Source organism: Paecilomyces variotii (genome assembly GCF_004022145.1).
Source record: "Paecilomyces variotii strain CBS 101075 chromosome Unknown C8Q69scaffold_4, whole genome shotgun sequence".
Classification (NCBI taxonomy): Eukaryota; Fungi; Ascomycota; class Eurotiomycetes; order Eurotiales; family Thermoascaceae; genus Paecilomyces; species Paecilomyces variotii.
Genome location: NW_021167143.1, coordinates 1,165,076 through 1,176,585, shown reverse-complemented (window position 1 = coordinate 1,176,585; position 11,510 = coordinate 1,165,076). Strand labels below are relative to the sequence as shown.

Sequence of the window (11,510 nt, the reverse complement as noted above, 5' to 3'; positions counted from 1 at the left end):
CTCCATCGATCAGACCATCACAGAAAAAAGACTGGGTTGCTCATGGTTCTGATAGTTTCTCGAGCCTGTTTTGCACACATCCATACCTAATCCGTTCACTCCTGTCCGAGAGAAGAAAGGCAAAGCTGTCGAGTTTATGCGCCACTCATGTCACATAAGCATCGACATTTGAGTTGCGCTGGACTTGCTGATCGGCCCCTTATATCAAAAGTGTACCGAACAGTGTATCCCCCCGTGTGGAGACCCTTCCAGCTGGATACTCTAGTCTAGAGTACGGAGTATTATGCAAACAAGACGTCCGAATGGCAGTTGGTGTCCTGCATTAGCCACGGCAAACGCGTTTGAGCGCCACGTCGAGAGGCGCCGCTGTTTACTTCTCTGATCACGCCACGAAGATCGATGCAGATCACTGTGGCTTGTAATCTCACGAGAAGAAACTAGAATACAGTATTCATTTGCCATGCTGTATCCCGTCCTAGAATCGTCACTGGCAACCCTGAAAATACTGAGTATCCTCATCCTCATCCTCGTGGACTCTGGGTTGCCAGTTTTGCGCATGTTGCCTTTTGCTTTAGGCTTTTGCTTGCCCGTGGAGTTCATCGTCAACAAACCCACGGAGATGAAATGCGTCCATGCGCCAGGCGATGCCGATCCAAGTGGCCAGAGACAGCGGGCGCGGCGATCCACATTTCGCTATCAAGCTCTGTGAGAACCAGACTTTTTTGCAGGAGATCGACAGCACCTCGGGAGAAAACGACGAACCTGTGCAAGGGACGCCGACTTTCGCAGTATCCCAAGCAGCATCTCCTCCACCCTAGCCATGAGTTCTCCCTCGGAACCTGAAGAACTCTGTAGAGTTGCAGCCGACGCCTCATGCGAACCTTGGAACATTGCCTTTGCGTCTTAACGTAGTACGGGACCTTGCAGTCGGGTTCTGGGCATCCACAATCAATCGCAGACTAGAGTAGTTCGTCGGTTAGCGAGACGGTAGTGGCAGTAAGCTATTCCAGATCCCGTACAACGGCCCATTGTACGGAGTATCTAGTTTTGCCCTCTCGGGTCAGGGGCAAGCCAAATTTGACGGACGCTGGAAAGGGAGCTCCCGGTAGAATTCGAGCCTCGCGGATAGCATCATCGAGAATGCTTGTATTGGCAGTCACCTTCTATCACATTGCGGCTTTCGGTGATCTTGTTTCGTGTGCCCTCGTTTCCCATTCTGAAACGCGACGCGATATGATAGCTGCAGCTATGACCGCGTTGTATGCTGTATTGCTGTCTCTGAGTTTGACGCCGTCAGGCGGTTGAAGTTGAGCTTCTCACGAGATCCCGTCCGATCAGCCTGTGACTGCATACCGTCTGACATCAGTCTTTCTGCTCTTCGGTGATTACGAATCTGTTGATGAATCGAGTATCATATCCGTGATGGCTCGCATTCCTTCTAGAAGAGATAGTGCTCCGACAGTAAGTAAGTTCCTGGGATGGATCATTAGTCTATCGATAACGGCCAAACTCTGATATGAGACACCGATCGGATCTCTGGGAAACCTTGCGATTTGCGATCGCTCCGCATGTCCGAAAAAAATGAGCCAAACTTCTTCTTCCGGGACAGAACAAAACCACGGTTCCAAAAGTGTTCTGCTTCCGGGCATCCCCGGTGCAGACAGAAAAACAATAACTAGACCGTTTGAATATTCTTTCTCTCTCGCAGAAGACTATTCTGGAAACCCAATCCATTGCTACTTGAAGTTTCTCTTCGTCCATGCGCTATTTTTGATGTCTCTGGCCTATAAGCCTCCTCGGAAGTGGTCACTATCGGCAGAGATATTATACAATCTGAGCTCCCGCGACGATCAGTTAACCTTAAGGCTTACCGTACCCCTTAGGCCTAGAAGCTAAATTAGCTTTTCTCTCAAGAATTGCTTGATTTTTGAACACTGGAGTCTAGATCGGTTTGTGATTGCAATAATACCCGACTGAAGGTAGTTAACTATGTATACGGAGTAGCGTGTCAAAAATCCTTGTGAGCACTAGTAAATTTGGCTGTAATACCCTAATACTCTAGCTGCTAATCATTTCCTTTTAGGGGCTAATTGAAGCTATTCCTATTTGTTATCTATAATATCCTCAATATCCTTATATTCCTCTAGCTCAGCAGTTGAGCCAGCTGAGCCAGCTGAGCCGGCTATACTACTATCGCCAATATCCTTATGTTTGCTAAGCTTACCCTTATTTTTATACCCTTTATAGCTTCGTTTCGTATCTTTATTATTCTTCTTATATTTATTTCCGCTATTATAGGCAATGACAGCTTTAATATGGTCTGGGATATAACTTATCCACTCCTAGATCTTGCTCTATGGGAGATCCTTCCATGCTTGAAGCTAAAGACCTTTACCTATCTTTTTAGAGCTTAGAGCTTTTTATATAGTAGTCTGTTTCTTTATTCAATACTAGCAGGGCTTAATTATATTTAAATCCGGCGAGTTTGACAGCCAGAGTATCCGGATAACTTTATAGTAATTATATATCTCTTACTAAGCTTGATGGGCATGCGAAGAAGCATTATCTTCCTAAACAATTGTATTTGGTCAGTCTCTCTGACATTTCTTTATAAAGAGGATGAGCTTTATAATTAGGATTTGCTAGAGCTAGGTCAGTATTATTTAATTAAAGGGATATCTTACTTACCTTTTAATAGCAATACCAGTCAACTCCACCTTTTTCTTTGCGTACGAGCTTGCCAGTCTTTATAGTAAATCTCCAGACTGGCTTCTTTCTTTTTAAATTATAAAGGCTCATACGGCTTATAGGGTTGAGAAGCTCCTATTCTTAGTAATAAAGAGCTTCGCGTTTATAGTTTAGGATCTTTAATTCCTTCTTAATATTCTTTTTCTTTTGGGCAGTCTCTAGCTTCTAAATATAATAAGGACCTTTTTTATCTTATAAAAAGTATCCCCAGAATATAAAGTTAGAAGCCCTAGAGAAGCGTTGTTATATATAGGTTGGATTATAGGTTTTATCTGTCTTACGCCAGACTCTAATTTGCCTATAGCGGCGATTAAGGATGATAGATATTTTATCACTCTATATAATATTTTTCCAATCTTTAAGCGTCTAGTATTTATAATTATATGCAAATTCTAATCTACAGCGCTTTGCCTTATTAGTAAAATCAGGTTTCTATATAGGTTTGTATCTTAAAAATTTATACTCGCGAAGAATCCAACAGGCAGATATATAAGAAATATTAGCTTTATATATAAGAACTTTAGCAGATTTCTTACGCCTAGCTCAGTCCTTTTAAATAGAGTCTATAATAGCTTTTTTAGTCTCCTCTATAATAACTCTAGATTGTTTAGAATAGGGGGCATTGATCATATATTTATCCTTAATAAGAGGATTCTCCTGTGGCCAATAACCGCGTTAAAAGGCTCGCTTCTGGATATCTCTTTGTATAGAAGGAGGGACTCCTGTATGCTTGCGAATATCTTTAGGCTTAACACCTATTAGGAGTAGAGTAAAAGCTTGCACTTGAGCGGCAATTTGATGAACAGGCATCTTGATGTGGTGTTGCTGGCACGGTCGCTGGCACGGTCGCTGGCACGGTCGCTAGCACGGTCGCTGGCAGTGGTGTTCGTATAGACTCCGGAGTAGTCAGGAAGGTCTAGGATATAGAATATTGATCCAAATAGCTTCATATTTAATGAAATAGTAGAAATAGCGGTCAAAAGCAACTATCAGCGGTGTAGTTGTAGATGAAACGAACTAGGAGTTGTAATCGGAATACAACGCTAGTAGTGGCGATCCACGAGGAGTTTTGACACGCTACTCCGTAGTTTGCGATAGAGTTAGGTTGGTGACGCAGCCACCATTCAAAGCCAAGAAAGTCGGGCATTGCTTTAGTAGATCAAACTGTCCGAAATTCCATTAAGTGTGCGCCTCGTAGCCTCGCTCATTGGTCTATAGCGTTTAAATAGACTGGGCGTACAAGAACGAACGATCCTTATCTGGCTCATTCCGCTATTGGGTAGAATATGCTTCTATACCATCACGGAGTTATTGCTTGAGAATACTCGAAAATACTAGGCCTATTGTACTGTTGTATGGAGGCTATTTCGTTTGGAGAGCGTTGATGATTTTTTGGATCCAGTTGAATTCCTGCTAATATGTAGTTAAAAACGATTCTAACTGTACGCTTCTCATCATAACTTATCTCGATCCCTTCTTTGTTCATACATATCCTCTTGCTTATCCCCGTCATCTCTTTTACTCTCGATCATAGTTAACCAATGCCTAATACTTCCCTTCTTGTCCTCCATTTACCTATTCCGGTTCAATTATCTGCAAATGTTTGACGACGTCAGGATAGGACCATGATCAGACGCCGCATCATCATGCTTCACTCCGTGTTGATATGGTATGCTCCATCTTTGGATCAGCTGCCAAGGCGCCGCTAATGAATACATAGTCAAAATCTGCGCAGTCCATATTGTAAATGGACGTATACTTTCTCTTCGATTCAAACAACTCCATTTAGATCCTGGAGGCCGGAAATGGAGAAGAAACGTTGCAGCGGTTCAATAAAGATTGATTCGTTCAAGTCACCAGCGTGATGATCATGGCTTTGGTGTCTGAAGTAAGGATGGAGGAGGCAAAGTTCTAGATTAGAACCAAGTTAGTATCATGACGACAGGATCGTCTTCAATTGAGGATCTCTGAATAGACATTGATGTGAAAAACTTGATATTTCCTTGCGGCCATCTTACCACATGGCTGTGTCCCTAGGATCAAAATCAACAACATCCAGGGTTATATTCCAGCTCTGAACCAGGCAGGACATTGTTTGAGTCTATACTGGATCCGGAATTGTGGTTTCAGAGCCCTGGAGCTTAAAGTACAAAATAATGGTAAAGATAAGCGACGCGGATGTTTCCACCGGGCTCAGCACCGCCTTGAGTGTTCTTAAATCGATGATGACGAAGTAGCTCTTGATTTCATCGAAAAGGGTGGCAAGTGTCTTGTTTTCAGAGACGACTACAGTTTGGTGTTTAGAAAATGTTACTGAATGCAGCGTGGCTGAAGTACAACATACTACCATCGTCAGTAGCAGCGTCATGTAACTCCTAGAAGATGACGACAGGGCTCTTCGGGAGGTGAGCAATACAGTCTGCCACTTTCGACATATGATGAATCGCGTGAGGTCCAATAGCTGAGTGACGAAATCCAGTAATATCTTGTTCATCACCAACCTTCTTGCCAGTCAGGTTGCTCGTGCGTCGACAGGAGGGGAATCATCAGACGCCTCTAGTCTGCTGGCCCTTATTAATTTATTTACTCACTGAAACCCAAGTACTCAATGATCGAGCTTTTTATCTTGTTCTTCGTTTGATGTTAGTAGACACGGACCAGATTCAAGAAGTCGCAGAATATAAAGGCCTCAGGCATAAGACAAGGGATGGGATTCTACGAGATGAATACTAATCGAGACTATAAATTCCAGTGTGGTCTATATATGGACAATCTAGTAGAATCAGAGGAAAGAAATACCAAGACAGTTTAACGGCAAAACCAAGAAACCAATGCATCCCAACCCAGGCTGCATATGATCAAGTGAAAACATCCGTGGCATAACGCTCTCTAGCCCGCAGTTTCGCAAAGAATTTCTCAGCCGCTGTTTCCTCATCTTCATTTTCATCCGGCAAATCTGACCCGGTCTCTCCGGTTTCCCTGATTTTACGAATCCTTTCGCGCCTCTTCTCAAGGTAAACCTCCTTACAGACATCCCTGATGGCGTTTCCTGCTGCTGTGCTCCCGCAGACATAGACCCGAGCTCCACTTTCAAACAGCTGTACCAGCTCTTCTCTATCAGCCCGCATGAGATCCTGCACATACTGACCTTTACTGCCGTCCTCAGGACGACTGTAGGCCCATCGCACACGCACAGCTCCCAGACTCTCCCATTCAGCCAGTTCTGCCGCGTGGATATCATCTTTGCCCTTGGTCCGGCAGCCGGCGTAGAGAATGGCTTCTGCGGGCTTCTCGGTTTCCACAGCCTCACCACCCTCCGAGTTGGTGCGTCGGGCACGAATCTTTTCCGCACGGTCCATTATGAAGCCACGGAAAGGCGCAAGACCACTTCCAGCACAGGCCATAATCATAGGCGTCTTGAGATCAGACGGAGGCTTAAAACCGGTGTTCGAGGGGCGAACAGTTATATGAACCTGCTCACCTGCCGAGAGCTCAGAGAGATAGTTTGAGGCAACACCGAGATACCTTTCCTCTTCCTCCTTTTCACTAGCATTTTTACCGGACGCCAATGAGGGGGAGTTCAAAACCGAGAGTGTTATGGAACATTCGGAAGGATTAACTAATGGCGAGGACGAGATCGAGTACTGACGCACACGCATCGGCGGCAGCATTGCTAGATAATCGCCAAGAGACAGGTCAATCGCAGGATACCGAAGCAGAAGATCTAGCGGACTGACTCGTTTGGCCACAATCTCTGCGTTGAAACGAGACGGACTCGAGGCCAGATAGCGAAGTTCAGCTTGAGTGTCTGCATCTGAGGCGGCGGCTTCTGCGAGGATGTTCACATCCCGTTTCGTAGCTGGCTGGGACAGCTCGACGTACGTCGACAAGAGTTCAAATGCGGAGATAGGGTAATCGAGAGGGACCGAAGCTGGTGAACTGGTCACACCGGGAGCTTTCTGAATACGAAGCATAGCGTCCCATGGGATATTGAAGCGACTTATGGCTCGACGGACCACATGGCTCGGGTTCACCGGAAGCACAGCTAGGTAATCGCCGCACTGGTAAGTCGTATCGGACGGCAGCTTGAACTTGAGCATGCGCTTGGCAGGCACACCGGGCTGCGTGAGGAGTTGGTTTTCAAGGACCAGGCCTTCCTGTAAACGGAGACCTAGGATGGAGGTGCGCTCCCTTGAGCTTACTTCAACTTGGAGTGCAGACTTGGGCTTAGCCGCATCCTTGGATTTCGACTGTCCAAACGCTGAGGTAATTGAGGGCCAGAACGCCGATTCTCCCCAGGTGTCGAAGTCACTGAACATATCAGAAGCCGCAGCATCAGCCAGACCAATGTCACAAAGCCTACAAGCCCCATTCTGTTCAATAAGACTGTCAACTGTTTTGGGTACTAAGTGAAACGTTGCTTGCCAATCATCTATGCGGTAGAGTGAGTCAGTGGCAAGTCACAACTGAAATTTAAAATCAAGTTGGTACTTACGGTGACCACAACCAAATACAGCATAATTGACGTCTTCCAGTTGTTTCCCCTCCAAACCCTTCAGCCACTCGAAGAAGTGAATAGCATTATCCGGAGGTTGGCCTTCATATGATGACGTGATAAAGACAACCGGGTCCTTTTTCGGGATATTTTGCGCCGCTGAGTCAAGGGAATCGATCCGAGCATTATATCCATAGCTGATTGCGTCGTCTGCAAGTCTTTTGGCGAACGCCTCACAGGTCCCTGTGTTGCTTCCAAAGAAGATGTACATAGGCTTCCCTTGTCCCGGAGCTGATCCATTCGACGGCGCCTCTGCTTTACGATTTCTGCTTGCCGCACCGGATACTTCCGCTGGACCTGCGCCGGTGCCATTGAGCACAGATTCGAGATTGGTGGGAGTAAGTCCACTCCGCAAAGTAGCCCGCATCCTGAAATCCTTTGGCTTAATGGTGAGTGTCTGTTTTATCTCCAGAGTGTAACTGGGATCATCCATCTGGAAATTGAAGTTCTGGAGTAGGACGGCCACGACAATAAGCGCCTCTTGCCAGGCAAAGGGACGGCCAATGCAACCCCGTAGACCATTTCCGAAAGGCTTCCATGCATTCTTAGGCAGCTTGTCAAAGTTCTCATCCAGCATCCTCTCCGGCTTGAATTCTTCGGCATCTGGTCCGTAGACCTCAGGGTCCCGGTGTAACTTCGCTAGGAGCACCACGACGGATTCATCCTTATGCAGCGCATACTTGCCGCGGCCCAAAGTGACAGGATCCTCTGTATTCTTGGTTGGATGAGGCCTCAAAGCAAAGGCAGGGGCCGTTGGTCTCAGACGGAGCGTTTCACGTAAGACAGCGCTAATGTAACGTAGCTTGGGAAGATCATCGATGGTAATTTTTCTTTTCCCGATTACCTCGTCTACCTCCTGCTGTGCCTTTTTATATGCGTGTGGAGTTTTCAAAAGATAGTAGAAAAGGAAAGATAACAGACCAGAGGTGGTTTCATGGCCTAGCGTTGTCAGTGTTGGCACATGGATATACGTTCGCAATAACCATGAGATGAAAATCCATACCTGCGATCAAAAACGTAATCATATTGTTGATAATCGAATCGTCTGTGAGGCCCTTTCCTGTCTTCGGATCTTTACCCAAGATCATAGCGTTGAGCAGATCCTTTTTATCCTCCGGGTTTGCCCTCCTGTCATCGACCAATTCTTTCGCTACCTTTTTCAGGAACTCGATATCGTTCCAGTACTGGGTATTTTCTGATGTGGGGAGGTTATTGATAAGAGCTGGACGACGTGCGCGTCTACCAGATCCCGTGAGCAATGTTAACATTGCGTCCACAAAGGGATGCATCTCCTCATGGTAATACGAGTTGAAGCGCGTGCCCATCGCACATAGAGCGATAGTGTCGAGTGTCAGGCGGGTAAAGTCGTCCGTGACGATGATCGGAGTCTTTGGCCCTTGTCGAGCCCACTTCATGATCAACTGCGAGGCGATATCGTACATCTCTGTCACATCAGATCAGCCATACATACCCGAAAACAGTATCCGAACTCCTTCTGTGATTTCTCACCATCAAACATCCCCCGGATTGATAGTGGTCCAAAGGCCGGGACAAGAACACGGTGCGCAATCTCCCAGTTTTCCTCTTCGGGATAGTTCGCGGTGAAGAGGCCATCATGTACACCGTTCCTGATCTCCTTCAATCCTCCAAAGACCGACTTTGTAAACCGTTCCTCATCGCAGACTTCGTCAACTAGCGCATGTGATGACAAGAATACTCGCGTTGTACCGTAGATCGACAGTCTGTAGATTGGGCCTTCAAATTTCTGTCAGTTCGTTTATATTTCAAGCAAGAAAAACATTATAGGACGCAGAAAGATGTATAAGATCGCATATCACATACGCACGCCAGGACCAACGCACCATATGTATCTGCCAGACGCTCCAGGCTGTTAAGGGGTGTTTCCGCATCGAGATCATAAATGTTTCCCAATAGAGGCATGCCGATGGGCCCTGGGATCGGGCTATGCTGCGGTGCAGAGGCCATCTTGACTAGCGACAAGAAAAGATGAACGCAGTCTGAGAGATCGCTAGATTGCCTGAAATTCCTCGTTGGTAATATGCAGAGGATACGCTGTGTTGTGACAGCGCGATTTCTTAAGTTCAGCGAATGGATCTATGTCAACAAATCCGCCATGACTGCCTATAGGCGATTCCTCTTTTCCCAAGAGACGTCAATTGCGTAGGCTGTTGTCTGAGCGCGGCTTATCTGCTCATGCCGTTTCAATGCTCCTCTACATTTATATAGCTGCGTCGCGACAGTCAGATACTTAAATCATCCCGCGACAGATCCGCTTGATGTGGCTGATGACGGAACAAGCGCGGGTCCCTGAGTGTCCCATCATGGCCGAGATACCTCGGATGTTCCACTGTAGAACGCCGCCGTCCCGTCTCCGTTGGGATCGGAGCGATTTTGGATGAGGAAGTCCCCGATTGTTGATATCGGACACTGCGTCATCCACGCTTAGCGTCTGTATGTGGTATCAGACCGGCATGCACGAGACATGGGATCGCCACCAGTTCTCCACGGGCTGCCAGGAATGCATTCACGGTCTCAGTCAAATTTTCCCGTTGAGATTTTTGAATTAATCATCGCGAACACCACTCTGCTTGTACTCGAAAAAAAAAAGCAGAATCAGGCATGGTGTTTCCGACCAGCGACTCGCGAGGTCTGGAGCCAATCGATGCGATCGGAGTCTGGATCTCTGGGCGACCAGTGAGGTTTTATGCTTTGCAACCAGTACAAATCCCCGAGGCGTGTGAAACTCGCTTATTCAAGAGCCAAGACGCAGCCCAGACCTGTTGCGAACAATTTAGTACTGAATACCAGAAGATCAATAATTCTTAATAGCTGTCTCACCTCATATCTGGAATGTATAATCTCAACGGCTGTTGTCTCACAAGTCCTGCAAGGGAGAATCGAGAAAAAAAAAACTGAAGTCTCATCTCGACGATTGCATGTATCATGTGACATCATGTCTGAGGGGTCTTTCACGTGTGTGCATATGACTGTCAGCATTAATTATGCACTATATGACGAGGCCTTTTAGGTGTTATTAACCGCCATATTTGTTCATTGAGGGGAAAAGAGAAGTAGAATCATTACTCCGTTGTCACTCTTCCGTACACCCCGATGTCTGTTCGCAAGCTCAGGAAGTTGTAGCCTCCGGTATCATATTAAGTGATAGCACGCATCTTCCATGACCAGCTCGACCGCTCTGGGTTGTCATGAACATTGCATGGAAGTGATGCAAGCATCAAAGGTCTGGTGCAGGCTAAACATTAATATATCTATTACCGTATGGTAGAATAATGTTACTCACTCGAGTACAAGTACTGACAATCCTAAGGTCGAATGCTATTGGTCGAGGAGATCCTTGTGATCCAGCCAATCACTTGGGCTCTGGAGACCACACAATAAATCAAGTTGCGGGAATCCACCAGAGCTCCTGCCACCAATCAGGGTGGTGAAAGTCGCGTTAAAAGAGGGTCGAGTAAACGCGGGCCTTCTTTAAAAGCCGCTGCCCTCCCCCAGCGGAAGCGACTCTTTTCTTGCAACTTAAAAAATCTTCAACCGATCATCTCTGAAGAATCAATGCATCTGATCCCCGGTCTAACCAGTAATCCTGGTTCCGAATGGATTAGGTGTCTAATCAGGATGACAGATTAGAATCTATCCCCCTTTGGTTTGAGCGCTGTTTCAGTTGACTGCCCCACGGACGTGTCTCCAGAATAGGCGGATACAATATTCGTACAGCCCGCAACTGCGGCCGCCGCAATGTTTACAGTAGAGAGCGCAAATGAGAGTTTCAAGAACATGGTCTGTTTGTGCGGTCGTGTAGAATATTCCCGGAAATAATAAAACACCCCATAGTGTATCCGACAGGAGGCTGAAAGACAGAATGATAACCCCTTATGTACATCACGGTGACAGGCATAGTCGCGCGCACCTGAAGGGGAAAGCGAGAGACAAGAAAAAAGATGGATATATAGACAGGATTAGCATAAATAAGACAGGTAAGACCGGACACAGAGAGACTCGGAAACTCCATCAGAAATGGTCATCAAGGGCTCCCAATGCGGCGTGCTAACGGGTGATGAGTGTGAGGATGGACAAAATGCACTTAGAAACTACCGTTGGGCGCCTGGACCAGCCGTGCGCGACGAGTGTGTTCCCACCGTTGATATACAACGCCGCAGCGTGACTT

The 11,510-nt window shown here is 46.6% G+C and overlaps 1 protein-coding gene across 1 annotated transcript; it reads right to left on the bottom strand.

The window, feature by feature from the left end:
* Window positions 1–5,583: 5,583 nt before the first annotated feature.
* C8Q69DRAFT_237952 (cytochrome P450) lies at window positions 5,584–9,658 on the bottom strand. Its single transcript, XM_028626454.1, has 5 exons — window positions 9,166–9,658; window positions 8,813–9,058; window positions 8,307–8,747; window positions 7,244–8,242; window positions 5,584–7,180 (listed from the first exon to the last, which is right to left on the bottom strand). Exons 1-5 carry the CDS (start codon window positions 9,287–9,289, stop codon window positions 5,607–5,609), a joined length of 3,384 nt encoding a protein of 1,127 aa, XP_028485906.1. The 5' UTR covers window positions 9,290–9,658; the 3' UTR covers window positions 5,584–5,606.
* Between the last annotated feature and the right edge of the window lie 1,852 nt (window positions 9,659–11,510).

Bases quoted from the DNA above. Each gene is read 5' to 3' on its own strand.
- C8Q69DRAFT_237952 (XM_028626454.1), bottom strand. From the start codon at position 9,289: ATGGCCTCTGCACCGCAGCATAGCCCGATCCCAGGGCCCATCGGCATG. The intron at 9,059-9,165 runs GTGCGTTGGTCC...AGAAATTTGAAG, and splicing joins GCGTCTGGCAGATACATATG to GCCCAATCTACAGACTGTCG. The intron at 7,181-7,243 runs GTAAGTACCAAC...TCTACCGCATAG, and splicing joins TGTATTTGGTTGTGGTCACC to ATGATTGGCAAGCAACGTTT.